At 40.4% G+C, this 27,794-nt stretch overlaps 1 protein-coding gene across 1 annotated transcript in view; it reads left to right on the top strand.

Annotated features, from left to right (window-relative positions):
• Positions 1-5,644: 5,644 nt before the first annotated feature.
• The window catches only part of CNN3 (calponin 3), a 33,586-nt gene continuing 11,436 nt past the window's right edge, over positions 5,645-27,794 (top strand). The window contains exon 1 of the mRNA XM_070939367.1: positions 5,645-5,779. Coding sequence (XP_070795468.1) covers positions 5,723-5,779 — 57 coding nt within the window. The 5' untranslated portion in view covers positions 5,645-5,722. The remainder of the gene's footprint in view (positions 5,780-27,794) is intronic.

The raw sequence follows: 27,794 nt of genomic DNA, 5'->3' as shown, positions 1-27,794 counted from the left end.
ATACACAAAATCCAAGAAAGCAATCCAGGAGTTGAACAGGCCAGGATATAGGGCACAAATACATAAGGCACAGAACTGGGCACATTGCTCCAAACAACACAAGTGTCAGCACTTCAAGTTGCATTTACTCTAGTGCTGACATAAGAAGAAGTGGAGGCGTCTGGAAAGGGACGTTTGACTTTTCACCTACTTATTTTCCCTGGAGATAATATCCCCTAGGAGATGGGATGGGAGGGGGGAAATTCCTTTGAGCTGGAGCGGTAGATCAGGGGTAGAATGACTTGGAAGATGGCCAATGAGTGCAGGGGAGTGGGGAACAGAAAGGGAGGGTTTTGGGTCTGGAAGTCAGTGTTGGCTTCGATGGAGTCGGGTTTAGAATGTCGTGCTTAATAAATAGTTTTCCTTCAAAGACTTTGTTTGAAATGCAATTTATTTGAGACGACCGCGAAACTTGACAACAAGTCCTCAGGGCAGGGTTAGGTAGACAATGGTGGTGCAGCCCTTCCTAAGTGAGGTTGCCTCCTCATGAGTTATCTAGCTGACTAGTGTTGTGCCTGTCTCCTCTCTGTGTCTTTGGATCAGGAGGAGGTGTGGAGATCCTCATTGCTAATGAGTGGCAGCTGCTTCCGATCCTGGCCTGGAACCTCCTAGCCAACTTGCTGCAGCTGTGGCTCACTTTCCTCAGCCTGTCACTGGTCCAATCGACCCAGCTGAGGCTGCTCCATCAGGCTAACATTCTCCGAGACCCAATCCTGAATAATAATAATAATAATAATAATAATAATAATAATAATAATAATAATAATAATAATAATAATAATAATAATAATAATTTTATTTCTATACCGCCCTTCTCCTGAAGGACTCAGGGTAGTGTACAGCCTATTAAAAGCACAAGACAAACATCAATTAAAATAATTTAAAATTATTAAATAATTTGGCTCAATTTAAAACCCCAGAAATTTAAAACACCCAATTTAAAATTATTATGTTGATAGCCCGGCCTGGCGGAACAACAAGGTCTTGAGTACACAGCGAAATACTCGGCTCCATGGTTTTCTCTGATGACTCAAACTCTCCCTCCTCTGAACTCACATCTGGAGAGGGGTCCAGGGACAGATCCGTGACACATTGGCATTTGGAATGTCTGCACATTTTTATTTTATTTGTTTATTTATATATCAAACTTCTTAACAGCCCATCTCTCTCATAGATAGTTCTGGGCAACCCTACAGCAGACAGATGAGAGACAAGAATAGCTCTAGTTACCAAAGAGCTTGCAAGATTACAGCATTGACATTGCAGCCCTGAGTGAGACTCATCTTGTCAATGAAGCTCAGCTGGTTGAAATTGGAAGTGGATCCACTCCCCCCCCCCCCAAGCAGTCATGACAGTGTTAAGCTTTAGTATAGCTGGAATTGGATTTGCTGTCAGAAATCACTTGATTCTAGGGACCTAGCTAGTATCTCCAAGGGTGTTAAAAACCAGCTCATGATATTGCAGCCTCCTCTACAAAATAGAAGACATGGCAATCTGCCTATTCCCCCACAAGGACCAACCTGGATGAGATGAAAGGCAGGTTCCATGAAGAACTAAATGCCCTACTATCAGCAGTGAACAGCACAAACAAACTTGGTGACTTTAATGTAAAAGTAGGGTGCACTTCTACAGCCTGGCAGGGAGTCACTGGGAGACGTGGAACAGACAAGTGTAACAGCAATAACCTACTCTTATTGAAGACCCGTGTAGCATATTAGCTCTTCACTGCTAGAATGTTCTGCCTACCAAGTCTGTAACATGACTTCCTAGGATGGTGCACTGCCACTCTTAACATTGACATCTTAATGACTATGTCGTCAAAAGAAAAAAACCAGGCAGGATGTCAGAATGATTAAGATCACGTGTGATGCTTACTATTGGACAGACCAAAGGCACATTGTCTTCAAAATGAAGACGATCAGAACCAAGAGGTGACCACAAGGAGGTAAACCCATGAAAAGAATAAATGTGGGCAAGCTGAACACCCTCACCCAGCTCAGCTTCAACATCAGCTGAAGGCTTAGAAACTAAGTTTGCTTACCTACATCTTGCTGGCAGTTCTGAGGACAACTAGGAATGCTTCAGGAATGAAATCCATTTATCTGCATTGAAGATGTTAGAGCCCTCTACTCACAAGCAGCATAACTGGTTCAATGAGAATGATGGAGACACACAGGCTTTACTACTTGAAAAGCATCACATGCATCATGCCCATGAGAATAATTTATCATTAGCTGACAAGAAAAACCGCCTTTACCAATGCTAGTAGGATAGTCCAGAATAAATTGCATAAAATGCTAGATGTCTGACTGAGCACCAACGCAGACATAATAAGGGATATGCTGATAGAAATGACAGGTTAACCCCGCCTTCTCCTGTACAGTATGAAACATTACCTTTGCTATTGTCATTGAAGTGATCATTCATTTACAGCTTTTTCTTAAAGCACTGCAGCCAACATAAATGCAAAGTTGTTTTAGCTGGACTATTCATACCTTGAATGACCCGGGATTAAATAGTCTTTGCATAAACAGGTGGCATTCTTTGCTCATCCCTCCAAGGAACGTCCACCTATCAGGATAAGGCATCACAATAGGAGTTGAGGAGATAGATTTCATATAGCACCTTTTAATGGTCAAATACTTTATCCAAATACAGTACTTCAGTGCACTTCTCTTTATGTTTAACAATCTTCATGCCACACATGATTTTCTTCATTTATAGACTGTCTAAATGAGAAATAAACAGGAAATACAATACTTTGAAACGAAGTGCTATGGTTAAGCACACTCTTTCTTTTCAAGAATGCTTCTCAGCCTGCAAATTTATTTTAAAAGCAGTCTTGGAAAACAAAAACGATAGGGAACTGAAATTTAGGTCTCTGTTTAAAAATGCAGGTAGCAGAAAGTATCCAACAAGATAGTAGATGATGGTCAGCAGGAATCTCCTAGTTCTGGTACTTAGTGATTCACCAATTCCATGATGTTAGTAGCCATGTTGTGTGGGTTGTATGCTCTCCAAAGTTAAAACGTGACCTAAAAATTGTGGACTTTTGGCTTAGTATGAGTTGGGTTACATCACTTTTTTTTTTAGTTTGGCCTTTCAAGTTAAGAGTTTTATAACTGAAAAGAATCCAAAACAAACAGGATGGTGAAGTCTAAAATTATTCCAACTGAGCACATTACAATAGTGGAATCCAAATAAAAGTACCTCTTTATAACTACATTTGTGATAAACTGAATACTTTGCTATCAGAAGACTGTTCTCCTCCTCCTTCTCCATCTCTCTGGCATCCAGGTGAAGAAGACTTTACATATTACAGACAAATACTTCTGATCTAATATTTTCAGGTGTGATAGAAACAAAATAGTAAACACTGCACTCCTTCTAAGTTCTGTGTTCTGAGTCTATCTGGGCCTTCCTTGATTAAACAGGAAAGTGAAATAAGAGAAAGGAAAACCAATGATCTTCAGCCCTTTTCCTGCAACAATTCAGTTCGGTCTCTCCTGAAATGTCTTTCTATACCTTTTTTCCATGTTTCACAGTCACATTTCAGAAGACTCCAAGATAACAATAACATTTCCTAAACTGTTTTACAATAAAGGCCCAGCCAATCACAAAAACAAATTCAAATAAAGTTAGCATTCCATGGAAACTCAAATAAACTTAGGATTCCATGTAAAAACACAACCACCCACACACCTACACCCACATACACCAAAACTAGGTAAGGAGACATTTTTGGCCTTGAGTTTTTTCCCTAAAGGCTGTATATAAATTTTATTCACATACATTTTATGGCAGCTGATCAACAGGACATTTTTTAAATTTTTGACAAACAAAATCCAATAAACTACATTTATCCAAATTGTATGCATCTATGAGAGGCAGCAACAGTCAGTTATGGGATGGATTTCTGTGTGTTACAATTACAGAAACCCTGATAAAAGGACAAAAAGAAATAGCTATATCTTATTTATAAACCCATAATTCCTATGATCCAGGCAAAGGACAGCCTAAATATAGAGGGATTTACATGTATTGTGTATGCTTAGTTTATATACTAATATTGTATAAATTGAAAAAAAAAAAAGCTAAGTATTGATCCAGTTGAGAAATTTTTAAAAAGATTCTACCCCTTCTATAGCATGTGTTAAAAATTAGTGGCCATTTCATGATTCTTAAAACAAAGTTTCCTGCACGTTAGTTTTCCATAATGTTGCTACAAAATTCTGAACAGCAAGTAATTCCTTCCTGCTTTCTTTGATGTTTCTCTCTTCCTTGGCAGAAGCACTAAGCAAACTCCCTTCCAGTCATTAACAACTGCCAATTCTCCCTCCAACTACCCTGAGGCTCCAATGATCCAAATGTACAGCTTTCAATATGTTTTCATAGTAACTTTTGCCAGTTATCCATAAGAAAAAGTTATCTTCTATTCAACTGTACCATCTTTATCCCAGCGACATCCCAAACTTTCCAACAGCCCCTTCATCTATAATACAACCTTTGTTAAATGTATCCCATATGTTTATAATATGAATTTGAAGGAATGATTGCTCCAAAAGTTAGATAGAGAAACAGAGATAGATAGGAGAGAGGGAGGGAGAGAGAAAGAGGATAGATAAGATATGGTAGATTCTGTAGATAGATAGATAGATAGATAGATAGATAGATAGATAGATAGATAGATAAGATAGATATGGATGGTCAGACACACGTATCGGTGGATGCATGGTTAAAAGAGAATGAAGCACTTTATAACCAAGCACAAAAAATATTTCACGTTTCATTACATCGGTGTGCATTTTAAAGGTTTCAAATGACTTTCCCATGATAACTTATGCTAGTTTAAAGGAGCAATCCTAAACATACTTGCTGGGTCCATGCTCCTTCTGAGTCAAAACACTTAATAGTTGCATTTAGGATTAGGAGAAGGAACAACCATTATTTTAATATTTGACAGCTTTCCCCATCAGGGGCCCTCCAGTTTGATGCCACACCACAACACCCATCGTTCCCAGCCCACTTGGCCAGGCAAACCACTCAAGGTGGTAGGACTAACAGCCTACCACCCCGAGCCCCGTTTAAGGAAGGGCGGTGTTGCAACGCACCCATCCTTCAGCGAATGATTAACCTGACGCATCATTAACAAGCAAGCTGCGATTGGTAAATTAGAGCGGGCTGTAATAAACGGATTTATTTGACACGGAGTTAATGAACGGGCTTCCACGATTTAAACCAGCATTATCACAGGTTTAATGTAGAGCTCACGCGGGCGAAACGACTAGTAATAGCAACTGGCCGGTCCTTTGAAGGCTTTTCCCAGGACTTCAAAAGCTGGAGACGCGGCAAACGGAGCGAGAGTTCGCCTGCTTTCCCGGGTGCTCCTCCCTCGGCCGGGAGAGGAATGGCTGTTGTTGGGCTTGGAGAAGGGGCGCCAAGGCTGTTCGCCGGGCCGGGGCGGGACTAGAAGTTTCGGAGGCCGTCTAAGCCGCAGCGGGTGCCGTCAGCCAGCTTGGCCCCACGTCCCTCCCTCCTTCTCCAACCCGGCCCGCCCTCGCGCGCTCGCTCGCTCGCGCCCCACTGGCAGCCCGGAGCATCCAGTCGAGCGCAGACAGGAGAGCTTCAGCCGCGTCCCCACCTCGGGCTCCGACACCGACCCGGCGCCGTTGTCGTCGCCGCCATGACCCACTTTAACAAGGGCCCTTCTTACGGACTCTCCGCCGAGGTGAAGAATAAGGTAAAAGCACCGCCGAGGTGGAGAAGGAAAACGCCACGGTCAAAGCTCGCCCGCCAGCCAGTTCCGCGGCTGGCTTTCTCTCCCGCTTTGTTTGCGCCACGGAGAGGGAAGGCGTGGGATGGAAGCAGGCGCGGGAAGAGTTGAGGGAGGGAGGGAAGGAAGGGGGGCCGCGGCGGCGCTTCCCTGCGCGCTCCGTTGCGAGGGGGGGGATTGGAGTGCGGCTCCTGCGCCCACCCCCACACCCCTCTTTTCCCACATAGTTTCAGGTTTTGGAAACCCTACTCCTGTTCGCAGCGTCTTTGATTTTCCCCGCCTCTTCCATGACTCCCCCCCCCGCGCTCCATTGTTTGGTTTAAGTGGGGTGGGGGCGCAAAGAAAAGAGTGGCTGCAGAGGAAGGTGTTTATCACGTCCCTAACCTGGGCCTTAAAAGAAAGTGGCTGTTTCGATGGAGTGTGTGGGGGGAATAGGGAACCGTCCCGGTCTTATTATCCCGTGGACTGGAACCTCGGTGAGAAATGCCCCTCGCCTCTTACTCGGTTTATGAGGAAACATTCACCGCCAACGCTGAAGTACGCGGCCCGGAGTCATAGCCAATGCAGAAAAACACACACACACACACACACACACAAATGGGCTCCCTTCTCTCCCCCCCCCGGAAATCCTGCCGGTCTTTCTCGTTTGCTAGACGTTCTTCCCTGTGGGGTTTACTTATAAGCTAGGACCAGGCGCACCTTTCTTGTGAAACATCCAGGACACCCAATAGCCTCCCTCCTCCCCGGTCCCTTTTAGTGGAATGCATAACGCGCTTCCCGCGTCGTTCTCTTCATAAGAAAATTACGCTTACCCCGCAATTCTCCTTGGCGTCCCCTGGCTCGCCAGCCCCCTCCCCTCCTTTACTCAGCCGTCTCTTCCGACCCTCCCCACCGCCCGCTTTCTCTCTCTCCCTCTGTGTTTGTGTGTGTGTGCAGAGAAGGGATTAGGGTTAGGCTCTTCCCTCCCCGGGAGGTTTCTGTTGGCTTGAGCGGCGTTCCTCTATTGCGGGTCGCTTTTCCTCGTCACTTCTGCACGGGCTAGAGGAGACCTGTTCGTCGCTTGCCGGGTCAACCTGAGGTTGGGGGGGAGAGAGAAGAGAGAAGAGGAGGGGAGGCCTTCTGCTTCCCTTTAAACTTTTTCTTCTTGGCCTCTGCGCTGCCTTCCTCTCGGAGTGGAAAACTCCTTTCCCAGAAAGGGAAGGCGGGGAGAGAGAGGAAAAAAAGGGCCTTTTTCTCCCGTTCCCTCCTTTCTTTCCAACTACTGTACACTGCAGATGCCGAGGGTTAATACCAGTCCGGCGAACCGCTGAAGGACAAGCTCCGACTGCTGGAAAAAAGAAGAGAGACAAAGGCAGCGAAACGCTTGGTGCCCGGTGGCTTTATTTTTTGCCTCGGGAGTTGTGCACTCTTGAGACGGACTTGACAAACGGGGGTGGGTGGGTTGGAGAAGCCCCCCCCCCCCCTCGTTTGGAGGACTGGCTCTCCTGCTGCTTGCCTGTGGGACCCACCCAAGCTCGGGAGATGGCGGCAGCGGAGGGAGCGGGAGGTGCTCCCAGCCTACGTGGCTCCGATCTAGCGCTAGCGAGCGCCAGGCGAAGGATGGTGCGTTGGGGAAAAAGACGGATGCGCCACCAATAGAGTAGGGTGGTTGTTGTAAACTAGTAGAGCAGATCTGCAGACAACAGCAGGACACTGAACATCCTGCTCACCCCCCCTTCTCCCCCCAGCACTGTAACTCATTTAAATCCTTCCATCATAGCCTGCTAGTTAAGGGATTTTTTTAAAAAAACCAACCCTTGCACTTTTATTTGATATATTGCCTAATTTGTATTCATTTCCTGTCTTAGGCAATCATACTTTCCCAGATAACAGTGATGTACTGATTCAGGAATTGGAGCCTGTTCTCAGGGTTTTTAAAAGGAACCCTTCCTTCCTTCCTAAATAGAACATATAGGAAAAGGTAATGAAACTTTGGCAGATCTACTGTTAATTTGCTGAACCTCTTTGCTCTGCCAAACAGAGGAGAAGTGTCACCTAAATCTTCCTCCCCTCCCAACACTTCCAGCTCAAAACCCCAGCACATTCCAGTTGCATTACATCATAGGGTATTGGGAAAAGACCAGCCAATCCATGTGGGTGTTGTGCACAGAATATTCATTGTCTCCATTCTGCTGCTCTGAAGTCCAAAGTGGTGGGGAAGGATGGGGGGGGGAGGGGAAGATACACACAAAGGAAGCTTCTGCGGCTTGGGTTTAAGTTTCTCTTAAGTCTCCTGGGAAATGAAGTATTGTGAGATATTCCGACTCTTCCTCTGGAAAAAAGTGCAGTAGTGGTACCTAATTCCTACATTGTAACATACTCCTGTCGTAACAGCAAGGTGACCGGATGCATAGAACAGTATGAATTTCACAAAAGTTTTTTAATGGTACAAAATGCAACCCTTTGGTGATAGACCAGAAAACTCAAAAAAATACTTATTTTATGGTTCTCCAATACTGCTTGATCCATCTTGTTTTAATCTTGGACCACCCAATTCTGTGCGTTTCTACTTGTAATTAAATCCCAGCTATTTCAGTGAGGCTTCCTCCAAAATAAGTATGGATAATATTCCTTCCTAACTAAACTTCCCCATGTAGTTCTTTCAATTGTTACCTGTCTAGGATCAGCTGTTTTTGTTCTTGGCCTTTTGCTTTCTGGGCTACCTGTTGGAACAAACCTCACTTCTGCTATTGCTAACCTTTAAGATGATTAATTATCTCAAGTTTTTAACATTGCAAATAAAATGGGTTTGCTTCAAATAGTCATTCCAAAATATAAAGTATTTTCAATGCTTAGTAATGTAGTCTAATAAACCCTTAATTGAAAAATAATTTATTCATTGGCATGTATTGGAAAAGGAAAGATGTGTGTGTACTCAAAACACTTCTTAAAGGTTAATTCACTTCTGAGAATTAAATGAACGCTCTTTATTATTAGTGCAGGAGATACCTAATACATAAAACATTTAGAAAATGATACATGTAGTGATATATTTCTTCTTTAAACCTAGGCATAGAAATTCAAAGCAGCTACTACAAGAAATATAAAACACAAGTAGGTCAAAATAGACCAATCCATAAAATCTTTCTCTCCTGTAGATAGATGGACAGATAGCAAAGTTAGGACAATTACTCAGAAGAAAGTAGAGTAGTTTAAGCTTTCTTTTTTTTAACTTGTAGGAATGGGCATGATAAAAGAGCTAGAAAGGCTTTCTTATGGTCTAGACTCTAGATCAGTGGTTCTCAACCTTCCTTATGCCGCGACCCATTAATACAGTTCCTCATGTTGTGGTGACCCCCAACCAGGGGTGGGTTCTAAATATTTTTACTATCGGTTCTGTGGGCGTGGCTTATTTTGTGGGCATGGCTTGGAGGTCATGTGACTGTGGGCGTGACTAGCTGGTCATGTGACTGGGTGGCCATGGCTATGTGTATAAGGACTACTCAGAGGGCTGAAAAAAGTCACTTCTGACAGATCCTTGCACTTTTGACTGGTCCTCACACTTATGACCATCCTCACATTTATGCCCGTGCAGCATTCTTAACAACCATGTCACTCATTTCACAACTGCTTCTCTTCACCACGGTGATAAGATAGGGCAACAAACGTAAAATGTGAGGACAGTCGTAAATTCGAGGACTGGTCAAAAGTGCGAGGACCAGTCAAAAATAACTTTTTCAGTCCTGAGTAGTCCATGTGCACAAAAGGACTACCCAGAGGGCTGAAAAAAGTGATTTCTGATAGGTCCTCGCACTTTTGACCGGTCTTCGCACTTATGACTGGTCATCATGCCCATTGTAGCATTCTTAACAACCGTATCATTCATTTCACAACTGCTTCTCCTCACCGTGGTGACAAGATAGGGCAAAAACGTAAAATGTGAGGACAGTTGTAAGTTCGAGGACTGGTCAAAAGTGCGAGGACCAGTCAAAAATAACTTTTTCAGCCCTCTGAGTAGTCCATATGCATAAAAGGATATAGCAATAGAGAGGGATAAAGGAAGGGAAGGGAAATTAGAGTAGGAGTGAGGGTAAGAGAGGGAGGAAGAGAGGAGAAGGAGAAAGGAAGAGGAAGTAGGAAGGAGAAGAAGAGGGGGAAAGAGAAAGTAAGAAGGAAAGAAAAGAGAGAGGTGGTAGGCTTGAGGAGAAAGATTGCTGTACAATAAAAAAGATGAAAGGGAAGAAAACCAACCCCAAACAAATATAAAGATATTAAGATAAAGAATGAATTGTTAAACTTTAAAGAATAAAAGAGAACAAATATGAATAAATTGCAATAACTAGAAACACACAAACAAACATACAATGTATTTTCTTTGAACAGAATATTTGGCCGGTTCACAAATTTAAACAGTGTTTAGTCATTTCAATTAAATTTACAATTTCTATATTTTCTTTTTGCCATATTTATTCCTCATCTATTTTTTAAAAAAACCAATATTACCCTTCATCCTCATCTCTAATCTTAATCAAATTCAATTTTTCCCTTCTATTCTATATTATACTCCTTCCCATTGTCATCCATTTTTATATCCATCCTCACATTGGTTAATTATGTAATTATGTAATAGTTGTTTAATACAAATTCAACATTTTAATATAAATCAATTAGTTATATTACTATCTTTTTTGTATATCAATATGAACATGAATATTCCAATTATTTCCATGCAATCCAATTTCTTGCAAATCAATTATATTTACCAATAATAATAAACCAAATAATTTCCCCCATATATTCTTCAAAAACCACAACTTAACCATTTCTGCTTTCAACACAATATACAATTAATAGTATCTCTATTATTACAATTCCCTAGTTAAATAGAGCTTTTTTTCTTTTGTGTTTTAAAATCTTGAATCTCCTCTTTTGCCCTAAATTTCCCATTGTTTGCAGTTTTGCACCTACCTTTTTTGGTGAGGAAAAAGAAATCTCTTTCTGCCTCATTTTGTCACGTTGCAGCAAAGACCCTGCTTTATTTTCAGTTTCGTTTTTTTCAGTGTAGCTAGGGGAAAAAAAAATCTGCTCCTCTCTTTGCAGCTAGCAACAGAGCCCTGCGTAAAACAGCTGAGAGCAAATCAGCTGAGAGTCCAGAGGCTGATCAAATCAATTTATGGTAATTAACCTATGCTGAAGCTGAAAGGGGCTGTTTTTTTCTATTTTTGCAGTCACCGGTCTTCTCATTTGTTTTCTTTTAACACTGATCAACTGTAGGGCGGCCTTTTGAAGCCCCATGGCAAGAATTTAAACGGTTTGTTTCCCTCTAGCCATCAGCTGGGACTCAGGAGGCAGCAATAGATTGGGAGTGGGCGGGGTAAGCGACCGGCGACCGAACAGAGGCAGAGGGTGAGGGTGAGTGAAGGTTGGGGGGGGGGCGAGAGAGGGCTTTGGCGACCCCTGTGAAATGGCCATTCGACCCCCAAAGGGGTTGCGACCCCCAGGTTGAGAACCGCTGCTCTAGATGCTTTACCACTCAATTACATGCCCTGTTTTCTTCAACAGAATTCATCAGATTATTTAAATATAATTTTTAATAATGCATGTTTATGTTTAATAATTAAAAATATTGAAATTAAAAAAGTGTAGTATGTGATAACGAATTTTCTTGTCCCTGCTTGAAAGTAGAAAACAACTTTTAATCAACACATCCCAATATTTTTACTGGTATATAAACCCTAACTGAAGTCTTTTCCTAACTGAAGAATAGTTTGCTATTTGACATAAAGTGCTGCAATCTTAAGAAATTTAACTTAACTGGTTGTGCCATTCTGACAATATTTGTTGCATTAAGCAATGTTGTTAGATATTTTGTACAAAGAAGCTTTTCCCATAATTTTTGTTTTTGAATAAGATTCTTGATAAAGTAAGAACTATGTATTCATGCAGGAACATTTTAAAGTGCTTCTTGCATTTAAACTATGCCTTTTCATATTTTAAGTTTATAGATCACTCCTCTTTAGTAGATCTCTTCATTTCAATGGAATTTATTCTAAGAGGAATTTTGAATCCCAGAGCAAATGGATTTAGTTAGAAATAGGTTTCTTATATCTCAACAGAACTTAGAAGCAGGTGTGCAAGAAACTATAGTCTTAGTGGAAGTTATCTTTTTAATTTGTTAATGCTGTGCATATGATCGTATTCAAGAGTTGCCCTTATATAGTTAGTTTCTAATAGCATGCAATAGTGCAAAATCATAGAAAACCGGAAAAGACCATCTAGTTATTGAGGAGTGAGAACTACATCCTCTCAAACTCCTTTTAACAGAAAATGTCTAAGTAGACAAAATTCTTACCTTTATCCATTTGTAAAGGCTCCTTCAGAAAGATAAATGTATAAGCTAAAGCAACAGTATGTATAAATCAAAGAATAATTTGATTTTTTAAAAAAAATTATAACTTAAGCCAATGCAGACTGCGGTGTGTGGAAATCATTAATTTCAGTAACAGCCAGAACCCCTCTGTTAAACAGTTACATGAACAACTAATAATTGCTGTGATATGTTATGTTGCAGAATAGTTTGGCTAGGGCTGGTTAACAATGGTTTACTGTAGCTCTAGGAACACTTCACTAATCTCTCTCTAACACACACTCACACAAACATACAAATGATACAGTAGATTACAAAACAGAAAGGGTTTCAAAAACCCTTCCCAAACATCTTCTAACTTCAGTAATTTGGAAATCCAGTTTCAAATATTGTTACAAGGATATTCATTTGAAGTATGGTTGTGGTAATATAATGTTAGGCCATATTGTCATAAAAGGACAAGGTGAATCCAAAAAAGAGTTTTATATGATGTAGGTTGGAGTTTTTTAGGCTAAACTGTGTGTCAAGCTTATTAACTGATGAGTATTTAAAATATTTCCAGGACCACCACCTCCAAGAAAATCAGCTTGTCCAAGCTATTCTTCCCTAGAAAAATTGTTAGTAGTTCTATTTTTTGGTGAGATGAGGGGGAATGAGTCCTAGTTGTGCTTCCTGTTGTATGGAGCAGCCTTCCTCCAGCAATTAGATAAGTCTTTGAGTATCTTCCAGAAAATGTTGAAAACAGAGTTTTTCCAGAGTGTTTTCACAATAGGATGACGCCATCTCTGTGTGTTTTTGTTGATGAAGCTCTATTATATTTATTTTGATTTGAACTCTAATATAATTAAGTTGCTGTCTCCTGCGGGTATTTTTATTTTCTTGATGTATATATGTAATTGTTGTTAATTGTCAGGAGTCCAAGGAAATTGGAGCAGTTTGCAAGGTTGATACATTTATCTACCTTTAATAATAATAAATAAAAATAATAATTTTCAGATATAACATGAAATGTTGAATACATGTGCAGGTCAATAAAATACCCAGTACATTAAAATAATTGTAATATTAAACTAGGAAATACATATAATGTTGTATAATTACATAACAGGTTTTTTTTCAGAATAACCCTTTCTAAATAACAGGGATGTTAGGGAAAGTATTTGCTAGCAACTTAGGATGGCTCTCTAACATTTTTTCAGTTGAATCCATATATTGAAGTAGCAATAGCAATAGCACTTATATACTGCTTTACAGTGCTTTACAGCCCTCTTTAAGCGATTTACAGAGTCAGCATATTGCCCCCAACAATCTGGGTCCTCATTTTACCCACCTCGGGAGGATGGAAGACTGAATCAAGCTTGTGCCTGGTGGGATTTGAACTGTCAAATTGCAGGCAACCGGCAGTCAGCAGACGTAGCCTGCAGTATTGCACTCTAACTAGTGCACCACCAAGTCCTCTGTTGAGTAGTGTAATATACAATATTTTGCTTGGACAATTATGTAGTTTTCTCTTGTTTTTATATGTCATAGTTGAAGCCGCCTCCTTGATGATTATAAAACCAAATATAAAAAATAATTGTAGAACTGAAAGGGATTTAAAGTCTAATGTATTTCAACTGTATATAATGTACAGTGAATGGAGAGCATCTCATAAACAAATGGAGTGAGAGGTTTGTACCAGGAAACATCCCACAGTATTTGCTTGATTGAATAATAAAGGATTGTCTTCCAATATTATTTAACAGGGCTCTAGAAGGACCATGTAGCTTGCTTGTGGTTGGATGATTAACCAGAAGAAGCTGAGACTAGATTCTATCAGTTTAGGAAGTAGCCTGTCCTAAATTATTTCCAATTTAGGAAGTTGAATCCAGAAAATTGAATTCTACTTGCAGAACTTCTTAAAAGAGCTTTTCAACCTTTAAAAAAAAAAATCTTGTCAGGATTATGTACTGTACTTCTTCTTTGTTCTTTAACTGAGAAAATAGCCAAGCACTGATAGGCCACTAGATCTCTTTTCATTCTCCACTCCAACACACACATTTTGCCAAGCGGCCAGCTCTTCAAAATTTTTGAAAAGTTATTTTGGTATTGAGATGCTGATCTGGAGTTTTCATTTTACAATTTGTCTTTTCTATATGATTCTGTAACTTAACAAGTTCCAAATCTGTACATGTTGGCCATTTTCAGAGGGAAGGAGCAAAAATTATATTATACTACCTGCATGTTGTTCTCATTTATGAAACAGTATTGTAATAGCATTAGCACTTAGACTTATATACCTCTTCACAGTGCTTTATAGCCCTCTAAGAGGTTTACAGAATCAGCATATTGCCCCCAACAATCTGGGTCCTCATTCTACCGACCTCAAAAGATGGAAGGCTGAGTCAATCTTGAACTGGTCAGGATTGAACTCCTGGCTGTGGGCAGAGTTAGCCTGCAATATTGCATTCTAACCACTGCACCATCAGAATATCCCATATCCCTCCCACGTGGATGTTGTTCTGACTTAGGAGAGAATAATCTTGCAGTGTCCAAACCAGACCATGACCATTCCCCCACCTCAAAACAAAAAATAACAAATGAAGTACCATTAGTATATGGTACTAATTTAATAATTATTTTCCTCCAGTCAATTCGTTTCCTTTTTATGATTGGTTTTCTGTGCCTGATACTAGGACTGGAAGTCCTGTAGCACCCATTATGTGTAGAGTACTGATCATATCAGAACATGTCTAAATAAATTTTCCAGGTTTAAATCTTGTCTTCTGAAGTCAATACTGAGTAGGACATAAGAAATTGATTATAATGAGTGGTTGACTCCAGCTGGAAGATTAATAAGATTCAAGTCACCAGTCAGTCATGAAATTTACTTGAATGGCTTTGGGCTAGGATAAGAGGATAATCTTAGAGTGAGAATATTATGTGTGTTGCTTTTAATTCCTAAGGAAAGACAGGATATAAACACAACAAATAAATTAACTCATTAGAGAGCCCAGATTATATCCTTCTTGGACATGCCTCAACAACTCGCAATTACATAAACTGTCCTCTGGCTAGAACTGCTCTTAACAGTATTAATAAACTGCTGTCCTATTACAGATAAGCTGCACCACATTTTGGACAGTCACGTGTAAAGAGAATAAATAACTGTTCTTGTAGTTTCAAATGTGCGCTTAAAGCTTAGTAGTGATAACCTTTTGTAGTTTTAAGCTTCATATCCATATCCATTTACCTCTGGAAAGATCTTTGCTCAGATCTTTCTAGAGTTCTAAAGGTATTTTGGTTTGTTCCCACTCAAAACGAGAGAAAACAGAATAACTGAATTGGAAGGAACCTTGGAGGTCTTCTAGTCCCCTGCTCAACAAAACAGAATAGAAAATGGACTTCCAAGACCCCAACTGGATTCTGAAACAGTTTCACAAATTCATGTCCCAAAAAGAAGTTGCTTCTGGAAGAGGGAGTAGTGCAGAAGGACCAGTGATTCACTTGTATAAGAAAGAAATGGGAAAACTAGCTTATCCCAGCTGACTAGCAGTGCTCGGTTGCTGGCTCTTCCGGGCTTCTCCACTGGTCTCTCCTTGCTTCCGCCAGTGCCAGCTTCCACCCTCCACACACACAAACACAGCTAAATTTTTCCCAGTGAAATGGAACCCATATCTCACAATATGGGTTCACAATATTATATACTTTCGAACTGCTGGATGGGCAGGAGCTGCGGAGTGAGCAGCAGGAGTTCACCCCTTCTTACAGAGCCAGGCTCGAACCATTGGAGTGCAGACCATTTCTGGCCACAGTTCCAGGATCATTAAGCCTCTGCGCCACTGTATCCCCTAGGACTACAGAAAGTAGCCATTAAAGACAGTATCTCTTCCCTCAAGAGGTACCTTGTAGATTCTGAAAAGTACAAAATGAAGACAACAAGGAAGAGCAGCATATTCCAATTATCCCTTGGAATGTCATATCATTTGGGGATTACAAGGGCTCTGTGCTTAATGTGTAGCTTACAGGTCTGATGTCTACTGGGTGGGAGAAAAAGGGGTGAGCACTAGTTTGCAAAACAATATAATAAGTGAAGCTCCTGTTACAGCAATCAATTAGCAAATCTTAATTCGGTTCTCTTCATTTCCTATAAAGTAGCTGCTTTTACACTATCTTCTCTTAAGCCAGTGAAAGCCACCAAGCTTCAAACTAAGAGAGTGTACAATTTACAGCAGTAATTGAGCCCAGAATTGCTGATAATAGTCATTACGTATGGTCATAAATTGAGGCATTATGTCACTAGAACCATTTTTAAACATTTTTTTGCAGCAGTCATAAAGCAAATGCATATTTCCCAATGGGAATCCCCTCCCTCCCCCTGAAATTGGAAGTAAATGAATGAAACTGGCCAAAAAAATGTTGCGAATTGTGGTCATGTGACTGAGACACTGCAAACGGCCATAAAGATGAGCCAGTTGTCAAGTGCCCCAAATGTAGTCATGTGATCACATCGGGAGTGCAGCGTTTGTAACTTCAGAAATGGGTTACGAGTAGCTCTGGGGAGATCTGTTGTAACTTTGAATAGTTGTTAAGCGAAGAGTCATAAATTGAGGATTACCTGTAGTTCATTCCAAAACCAGCAGTTACATGACTTTGTTTTTGATAGGAGACACCAACAGATAACAACATGCCTGTTTTGTAATCAAGCATGTGTAGACAGCTACACTGATTCCCAGTGCTCCCTCTGACATAAAGCAGAGAGGTGGGTTTTTATATCTCTAACCAATTGAACTCGGTTTATGTATAACATACCCTAAAAGTAAGAAACTGTCAATAAGAGCTAAAAAAAAAAGGAATGTATTCTGTCAAAAGGAGTGGCAACATATCACTGGCTCAGTTAAATTATTGGTTTTACTTCTACTTGGTGACAGTCACTAGCACTTGATTAATGTGGCCACCATGCTGCAGCTGACACAGTGGATTACAAATTATGCATACCTGAGATATAAGTATACACTTATTTTACACAACAGCAATTGTAATTTGTAGTTATCAAGATAATTGTGTGGTTGCCTACATGCGGTAGTGTTCCTAAGTGGATTTGCGGTGCATCTGCATATTAAAGTAATCACATTTACCTTTACATAGATCCACTCTGTAGTAGTTTTTTCTGTGTTGTTGAAGAGAAACACACAACTTACTGTATTTTTCAGACTACAAGATGCTCCGGACTATAAAATGCACATTAGCTTTAGCGGAGAAAACAAGAAAAAAAATCTGCCTCTGCTTCCTCTGCCCGTTTGCTGCAGCCTGTTCACTGCCACCCATTTGCCATCACCTGTTTGCTGCCGCAGCCCATTTGTCACCACAGCCCGTTCATCGCCGATCACCACAAATGGGAGGCGGTGATAGGCAGGAACACTGCCCGCTGCCTAGAACAGCTGATCGGCGCTGCACCAACCTCCCTGCCTCCCCACTGCATTATTTGCTCTATGGGACGCACAGACATTTCCACCCACTTTTGGGGGGGGAGTGCATCTTATAGTCCGAAAAATATGGTATTTGATATACATGTTTCTGAATTGTAGGATGATTATCCCTCTTGAATTGGATTCTTTTGAGTAGCAGTCCTATAACTGTTTATACTACCCAGTTATTCTGGTTTCCCAAAAGATGGCAATGGGTATGTCTAGTTTTCATATTTTCAGTGTAGCTTCAATACAGAAATTTCAAAAGAATCTCAAAATTAATAGAATGTACAAAATGGTTAAAAAAAGGCATATCTCAAATAAAATGTTACTTCCAAAGTCATGATGTTGCTTGACTACAGGAGCTGAAACACACCGTACCATTACACTAATTTTTTGTTTTTAAAAAATAATTAAATGTAAGGATAATTTTAATAATTTTTTAAAAATTATTTAATAATTTATGTAAATTAATAAAATCTATTCTGCCTTGTCTCAGTAGCTCGTTTATGTTCTTTATATTGCAACATTACATTCATAGACCCATTTCTGTATTTGTTTCATTCCTATTATATCAGCCAAAGCATCATGGCCAGTTTCTCCTCTGTCCCCCAGTGTACTTCCTCATCCAGTCCAATGAAGTGGTCTTTTTTTGTGTTATTAAACTCAAAAATAAGGGTGAGAAGATCCGTGTTGAATAGTGTTTAAGGTACTAGGCAGGATTAAGGAGGCAGAGGATTAGCTCTCCCTCTCGGCTATGGACTTTTTGGGCTACTCTTAGTCAAGCATATTTCATAAGATTATTGTTGTAAAGATAAAAGTCAGAAGTTGTCATTGGAGGTTTTTAAGAAAAGACTGGACAGCCATTTGTCTGAAATGTTGGTGAATCAGTGTTGGTGAACCTTTTCAGCACCAGGTGCCGAAATAGGAGCGCACATGAAACCAAAAGAGCAGTTCCCCAGGGCGCATGCACACGCTGGGAAGCTGAACTTCCAGTTTCCAGCGTGTATATGCGCGCCAGACACCTGGTCTTCTGGTTTCTGGCGTGCATATGAACACCAGCTGGCTGGGCGCACATGCATGCTACTTTTCTGGTTTCCTGTGCTCCCACCCATAAAACCAATTGGCTGGCGCGCATGTGCACACCGGAACAGGGAAGAGCAACGGGCGATGGCTGGCATGCCTGGAGAGATGGCACTGTGTGCTATTTCCAGCCCGTGTACCATAGGTTCGCCATCACTGGTAGGGTTTCCTGCCTGAGCAGGGGGTTGGACTAGAAGACCTCCAAGGTCCCTTCCAACTCTGCTGTTCTATTCTGTTTTTCTATTCTAATTCTAATTCTATTCTATTATTATTTTCTATTCTATTCACAAAAAGAGATCTCCATGAATGCTCCTTTATAAAAGACATTGTGCTATAATTCTAAAAATAATCATAATTTTTAGAATTATTTAATTCTAAATTAGATAATTTAATTATCTAATAATAAAATATAAGAGTTGGAAGAATTCAACTACTTCTCTCTGTTTTTAGGTATCTCGACTAATTTTAATAAAGATATCCCACTAGATGTTTTTCAGTAGATTCCTATGAACAACATAGTTATTAGAATATTGTGTCATTTATCCAAGTTTGTTTTTCTTATTTGCCTTTTTCTTTGATACAGTTTTATTTATTTTGGGTAGTGATAGCATTGCTAAGTCTTATGTGGAACCTTCATTAACTTTCTTCTTGCTGTCATTCAAGTTGTGAATAAGAGGTAATTCTGACTTTTCAGGGAAGCCTCAACTATAAAGATATATGAACCTCAATTTCAGTTTAACATTTCAAGTTCTAAACAAATGCACCATTAGATATAAAATTACTTTTTTTAAAAAAAAATGTAATTTTAAAGTTTATTACAGGGTTTGAGAGGTTTTTTTTAATGGTCTGACTAATCCACCAGTATATTGGTGAAATACTTTTTATTCTGTCAAACCTGAGACTGAAAATAATATGACCCCTCCCCCCTTTAAGAGTCACATTAAATGCAAGCTGCTTTATTGATTTGGTTCATTAAGGAAGTACAATCTTTTTCTCGAGCTTATTTAAAAGCTTGAAAGAGACCTACTATAATGAGTAACAGGGAAATGCTATGTTTATAAAAGAAAATCTAAAGAAACACTTCCAAATCATTTTCAAAGAGTGCCCACTGCCCAGCCTTATTGCCTGAAACATTTTTATAATAATAATGCTTTCAGGTTTGAATTTCTTCTCTTATATTGCTACATATTTATGTATTTGAGAATAGAGTGATTATTGTCTAATACAGGGATGGCAAACCTATGACATGCATGTCACTAGTGACATGCTAGGCAGGGGTGGTATTCACTTACCTTAGCTATTGGTTCGCAAATGTGAGCATGTGCATTCACTTCACTCGCATATGCCACCTCTGCAGAGCTTTCCAAGCATGCGCAGAGCATCAAAAACAGGATGTGATGATGTCTGGGTGGGTGGGCGGAGCCTCCCGCAGCCGCTGCTACCGGTTCGCCCAAACCGGATAGAACTGGTTGAATACTACCACTAACACTAGGCCTCAGTAATCCTCTGGAAGTCATGCAAGGGAAGGCCCTGCTTTTCTGCAGCCTTTGAAGCCCCCCACAAACATTCGAGAATGGGACTTGTTTCCTGTTTTTTTTTTTTGGAGACTACAAGGCCACAGAAAATCATTTTCTGAAGTTTCTATGCCTCATGCAATCAAGAGCTGCCTCAGATAGGTACATTATTTACAATTATTTAAGTATTTATTTATTAAATAATAAATTTATTACTCTTTATTGTCAATTGTTTCCCACCCCCTCTCTCTCCCTCTCCCTCTCTGTGTCAGTGAGAGAGACAGAGATGGCAGCAGATTCGAGGTAGGCATTTTCTGAATTTTTGACGCACTGAGTACAAAAGGTTCTCTATCATTGGTCTAGTTTAACTACCAACTCTTTTTAAAAACTGAAATGCTTACACTTGACCAGTCTAAACCTATAGGCCAGCAATGCTGAGGGAATATTGGGGTTTTTTTTGGTGTGCAAATGGACACTTTCATGATTAACTGAGGTAGACTAGTTATGAGGTACTGTAGGAGAGAGGTGTTGAACTGCTTATGGCCAAGGATATTGCTTGTTATTTATGGGGAAGTCAATGGCCTCAATGTGAATAGAGTCATATCACTCAAAAAAGTAGAGTTTGTTCCTTTTCAGTGATTTTGGGAGTTTTATTTGTTTGGGTTGATTTTTTCTCTCTCTCAGTATGCTATTTTGGGGTTTATACTGCATTTATTTATTTCTCATCCCAAAATGATTTTAAAAATGGTTTAATTGGTTTTCAACATTCATGATTAGGGAAGCCACCATGATGGGAACTCAGAAATATGGTTTTAATATGGTATTATTTTATTTTAATTTAATTCATTTTATTAACAAGTCTTCATCCAAATTTCTCTCTCTTGCTTGTGCATCATAAATATGCCACCTTCATGAAAGCATGTTCTGCACAATATGTTCTTCCATATTTTACTTGTAGTGTTCAATAACCTCATTTGAAGGGCAGTAATAATTTAGTAGATGTAACATTAGTAAAGGATAGGAAGCCCTGAGTAAAACTTGGAGCAAGATGAATTATTAAATCTTGTACAACATAACTGGGATGGGAAACACCATTTTGTTGGAAAAAAATTCTAATATTTTTTAAAAACCCCAAAATTACTAACTTAGTAGCATTTACTATGATGTTGAAAAGTAAAATTCAGAACCATGTTGCTTTAAATCTTATGTCTTGTGTTATTTTTGTGAGGAAGGCTTAGAATAAAGTATTGATAGGCAACAGGGAGGTGATTAGACAAAAATAGGTAAAATGGAAAACTGATTGATGGGGGAAAATAAGTGATTTTGACCAATCAAAGGGATTAGATGGTCCAGTTCTAATTGTTTTAACTAAATTGAATGTGCAAAGATTTTACATTTTGTTAATGTATTGGTTAAATTGAATGGTCAGATTTTCATCTTAGAAGCATAGATTCTTCCTGTACCCTCTTTGACTACTTGTGTTTTGTATCATCTTCCCTAAAATTCCACTGCTAATGGGTGTTACTTCTTATTGATGGGTGATATGGAAGAACATATGCTTGAAACTTCATAAAAAATTGCTGTTGAGTGGATCTCCTCCACTTATTTTTAACAATCATTCTGGAATGCAGTGTTAGAGATAAGATTTGATAAATAGAGATCTCACCTCAAATGCTTTCCATATTTGGTGGGCACACATACTACACAGAGAGAGATTCCATCCAGCTGCTTGGCACTTTTACAAGAGAAGATCATTGTTCACATTATGTTCCTTTTTCACACACAAATTAACAGTGTTAAAGTTGTCATGTAACTAGTTTATATGGCAACTAGCTCATATGTTTTGGGTAGGATTATTTTGACCCTAGCTCTTTTGGATATCTTTCCAGTTGTCATTTGAGGACAGTTGACCCAAAATTGTATGAGAAAAAAATAAAGGGAAAAGTCTGAGATACCATAGTTCAGTATTCTGAAATATAATATAGAAAGTGGTTTTTCCTTCAATATTTTCAGGCTGTAGTTGACATTTAGATATGGAAGCATTTGTCTCTAGAGAGAAAGCAGAGTCTACCTAAGCCTGGGAAACTCTAACTTGAAGAAACTACTAAAAAGTAGTTTTATTTTTTCTTAGGCACTTTTAAAAAAGGAAGGAGGCAGATCTATTTTTCTTTTAGAGTTGAGTCATGTTGTGTTGTGTTCAGTGGTGAAATCCAATTTTTTTTACTACCGGTTCTGTGGGTGTGGCTTGGTAGGCGCGGTGTGGCTTGGTGGGTGTGGCTTCGTAGGTGTGGCAGGGGAAGAATATTGCAAAATTTCCAGTCCTACCCCACTCTGGGGCCAGCCAGAGGTGGCATTTGCCGGTTCTCCAAACTACTCAAAATTTCCGCTACCAGTTCTCCAGAACCTGTCAGAACCTGCTGGATTTCACCCCTGGTTGTGTTGCTGATTACACCAGCTCTGGAGATTTGCGCTGCTTTATATACTCCCTATTAGATTTTGAATCTGAGAAAGAACAGTTTCTATTAACATAGAAGGCAGGGCGGAGGATTTCGGACAATACCTGTATGACAAAATCGCTCAGATCCGGGGGGATTTGGACTCTGACTGGGTAGATCAGGGCAGGGTGACGAGGAATAGTCTTGAGAATGTTACCTGGGAGGAGTTTGATGCTGTGACTCCAGATGATGTGGACAGGATTTTGGGGAGACTTAGTGCGGCCACATGTTTACTGGACCCGTGTCCCTCCTGGTTGGTACTGGCCTCCCGGGAGGTTACACGAGGCTGGCTCCAGGGTGTTATCAACGCTTCGTTGAGTGAGGGTCACTTCCCCGCCGCCTTGAAAGAAGCGGTGGTGAGGCTTCTCCTCAAGAAGCCGTCCCTGGATCCGGCAATATTGGCCAACTATCGTCCTGTCTCCAACCTTCGCTTCCTGGCGAAGGTTGTTGAGAGTGTGGTCGCGCGACAGTTTCCACAATTCTTGGAGGAAACATCCTATCTAGATCCGTTCCAGTCGGGTTTCAGGCCTGGACACAGCACGGAAACGGCATTGGTCGCGTTGGTTGATGATCTCTGGAGGGCTCGGGACAGGGGTTGTTCCTCTGTTCTGGTCCTGTTAGACCTCTCAGCGGCTTTTGATACCATCGACCATGGTATCATGCTGCACCGGTTGGAAGAGTTGGGGATGGGGGGCACCGTATTACGGTGGTTCTCCTCCTTTCTCTCCGACCGGTCGCAGTTCGTGTTGGCAGGGGGGCAGAGGTCGACCTCAAGGCCTCTTATATGTGGAGTGCCTCAGGGGTCGGTCCTCTCGCCCCTCCTGTTCAACATTTATGTGAAGCCGCTGGGCGAGATCATCCATGGCTTTGGGGTGAGATACCACCAGTACGCTGATGACACCCAGCTGTACATCTCCACCCCAGGCCACCCCAACGATGCCCTTGAAGTGATGTCCCAGTGCCTGGAGGCTGTGCGGATCTGGATGGGGAGGAACAGGCTCAGGCTCAACCCTTCCAAGACTGAGTGGCTGTGGCTCCCGGCATCCCGATATAGTCAGTTGACTCCATCACTGACTATTGGGGGCGAGTCGTTGGCCCCCACAGAGAGGGCTCGCAATCTGGGAGTCCTCCTGGATAGGCAGCTGTCCTTGGAGGAACATCTGACGGCTGTAACCAGGGGGACCTTTTGTCAGGTTCGCCTGATCCGCCAGTTGCGGCCCTTTCTTGATCGGGATTCCCTGTGCACAGTCACTCATGCCCTCGTCACCTCTCGCCTTGACTACTGCAACGCTCTCTACATGGGGCTCCCCTTGAGGAGCACCCGGAGGCTCCAACTGGTCCAGAATGCAGCAGCGCGGGTAGTGACGGGAGCAGCCTGGCGCTCCCATGTAACACCGCTCCTGCGCGAGCTGCACTGGCTCCCAGTGGTTTTCCTGGTGCGCTTCAAGGTGTTGGTTATCACCTTTAAAGCGCTCCATGGCATAGGGCCTAGCTATCTTCGAGACCGCCTGCTGCCACCGACGATCTCCCATCGACCCGTGCGCTCCCACAGAGAGGGCCTCCTCGGGGTGCCATCAGCCAAACAGTGCAGGCTGGTGACCCCCAGGGGGAGGGCCTTCTCTGTGGGGGCACCTACCCTCTGGAATCAATTGCCTCCAGAGATAAGGAGAATCCACGACCTCGGTGCCTTCCGCCGTGCCCTTAAAACCTTCCTTTTCCAGCAAGCCGGGCTGCCCTAATTTTTTAAGTGTTTTTAAGTGTTTTGTTTATTGTTTTTAATTAATGGGGCCAAATTTATATATGTATATTTTAACTGTATTTTAATATTTGTACTTGATGTTTTTACTTGGCTGTTCACCGCCCTGAGTCCTCAGGGAGAAGGGCGGTATACAAATTCAAAATAAAATAAAAAATAAAAATAAACATATATTTTCACTGAAATCTTTTAAAAATGTCACTGAATTCAGTTCTTTTGCAAATGTTATCAGATACCAATTGGCTTAAACGTTTTTTACAAAGTCTGGAATGGTACAGTATGGTACTGCATGTCGGGCAGCTTTTAGATGAACTAAATGGGTAGCATTAATAATAACTTATTAAATTTATATGCACCTGACTTCCATTAACCTTGGGTGGGTTAAAATTGTTAAAATATTTAAAAACAAAGAACTATGCAAAAAACCGTAAAAATAGCACAAGAAAAACAACAACAATGGTGAAGAAAACAAATCCGGTCTGGACAAAAATGAAGAAAGGAACATGGGCGGCGGTAACACTCAGGATAGTGTGGCAAGGGTTTAGGGAGTCAGAAGGAGACAGCCAAAGCAGTGCCCCATTTCAAATACTTTGTATTGATTGATATTTAATATAAGGTATAACAATTTCATAACATTTGTCATGTATCAATATCATGTCATGTATTTGGCAAAAAAAATAGGTAGTCCTTGACTTACAACCACAACTGAATCCAAAATTTACATTTTAAGTGAGACATTAGTGAATTTTGCCCCATTTTATGACCTTTCTAGTCACAGTTGTTAAGTGAATCATTGCAGTTGTTAAGTTAGTAACACAGTTGTTAAGTGAATCTGGATTTCCCATTGACTTTGCTTGTCAGAAGGTCGCAAAAGCTGTTCACGTGACCCCAGGGACATTGCAACCATCATAAATATGAACCAGTTGCCAAGCATCCAATGCTGCAATGTCCTAAGTGTGAAAAATGGTCATAAATTACCTTTTTCCAGTGCCATTGTAATTTTGAACAGTCTCTAAATGAACTGTTGTAAGTCGAGGATTACCTGTAGCCATCCACAAGTAGTTTAGGACAGCCAAAACCTGGGCATCCACTGGATGATACTAGAAAAGATACAGAAAAAGCTGTAACTCTTTGTTGCCATTTAAAAAAAGATTCTCTAGATTTTTTGGCAGTCCAGATCTGATAAACTAATGTGATTAGCAGACAAGCTTTGTGGGATCAAATAATCTCTTCTATGTGCTAAATCACTAATTATCTATCATTGTGCGCTAACTGTATGCCTGCAATGCAACATTTAATATGCAAAATAATTGATACTTTTTGGTTTTTTAGCCCTGCAGAATCATAAATTAGTTAGAGCACGTACTTCGTCAAACTTTAAAATAAAATAAAATAAAATAAAATAAAATAAAATAAAATAAAATAAAATAAAATAATAAAATAAAGTCTCTGAGTGCTTCATTTGAGAAAAAAAAGAAAAAAATAAAGCTGGATATAATACAGTTTAAGGGTTTACAATAGCAAACAAAGCAAGAGTTGAGTGCATAACACTTTTAGCTACTAATTAATACTATTGTGCATATGTAATATGCCCAAATGATGTCACTAATACACATGATTTTCTGTATTTAGCAGACATTCAGGGGTAATGGACACTTGCTTTACGTATCTGAATGGTCTGGTAAAGCAAAAATTTACTGTATTTTCAGATAAGTAATCTAAAAAAAAATTATCACTAGAGATAATGAAGAATTCTTCAAATCCAAAAGATTCTGGCTTGAAGGTGGACACTTTTGAGTATTCCAAGGATGAAATAAAACAGCTGGGGCGGGAGGTTTTTTCAATCTGTTTTCAACCTCAACAGCACAACAATACGAGTGGTCTTGTCCCTGTTTTTCATTGAAATTGATTGAATGACCGATAACAGGCTTTTAAAGAAATGAAGCAGTTAAATGTATGGCTAGATTGGAGAAGGCGGCTTACAGTTCCATGCTTGCCAGTCTGGCTGACAGAAGATACCTGTTAAAGCAACTGCAGCTTTAGCAACTTTATGGGAAAGTTAGAATTTATGTGGGGGGAGGGATGGATGGATGGGCTGCAAGTGTTGTGTTGTGGAGTTTTTTTTTTTCCTCTCAGGGAGATAAGTGCAAAGATGTGGAAAGAGGGTGTGGTTTTATTCTCTGTAGCACCGTAGAACAAAAACCAGCAGGTAGAAGTTTTCCAGAGATCCAAGCTCAAAATAAGGAATAGTTTCCCAATCATAAGAGCTATTGAACGGTGAAATAGACTGCCTTCTGGAGTTGTGGGCACTCCATCACTGAAGATTTTCAAACAATGGACAGTCATTTGTCTGTGTAGGGCAGTGGGTTGATTAGAAGATTTCCTAGGTGGTTTTGATTATGGTTTGGGTTGGCTGAACTTGAAATAAGTGAAGAAAATTTTGACTTGGTTAATACCACCATGAATTCAGGGCTATAGACTAGAAAAATCCTGGAAAGAGTTAGTACTTAATCACTTCCATATTGTTGCCAAGAACACAAATTGGACATACCCAGCTTGTCACTAGGAATTCAGCTTTAAGAGCTGAATTTAAGAGTTTAATTTTTTTAATGGGAAGATTAACAAAATATGCTGAGTACAACAGGGCAGCTGTAGTGTATCTTATCTGTGACGTTGCCAATAAAGTGGAATTATGTAGATTTCAATAGAAGAGAATATTTGTAGCTCAGAATTAAATTGAGTGCTCCTTGGTGCTCTCTGAGCTTGGTTGTTTTCTTGCAGATATTTCATTACCCACCACTGGTATCATCATCAGTGCTAGAAGGGAATAAAATTTGCTCTGTGACAGAGAGCAAGCCCCATTTTAAATTTGATCTTTGGCCCCCAAAGTTGCACCTTCTGTTGTTGCACATCTACAACAATATCCAAATAGAGCCCTTTTCAGACTTCTACAGGATACAATAGGAATCAGGGAGAGCAGCTTCATTCCACTTCCTTTCTCCTCAATATATTCGCTATACATACACAACATGCTTGAAATACCTTTATGTATGTTGTTGCAATCATAAGATTTAAAAGCAATGAAAAACGGAATTTCAGGTTTTGCTCCTTCCCTCCCATAGAAATATGGCATGTAAGCAACCCATAAATTGGAATGCCATTTAGAAGAGACATTCACTAATATATTGAGGGAACTTTCCCCTCATTTTCCATCTTATATTGCATCATGAATAAATATGTCATCTTCTTGAAGGTGATGTAATCCCATACTATATTTCTTATTTGCAGATTAAGCTTCTTGGTAACTTCGTGATCACATCCATTCAATATATCTGGGAATA

This window comes from Pituophis catenifer, unplaced genomic scaffold, assembly GCF_029215685.1.
Source record: "Pituophis catenifer annectens isolate HBS135680 unplaced genomic scaffold, rPitCat1.0.hap2 SCAF_3, whole genome shotgun sequence".
Lineage (NCBI taxonomy): Eukaryota > Metazoa > Chordata > Lepidosauria > Squamata > Colubridae > Pituophis > Pituophis catenifer.
Note: the sequence above shows the minus strand (reverse complement) of the source record. Positions and strands in the feature narration are given on the sequence as shown.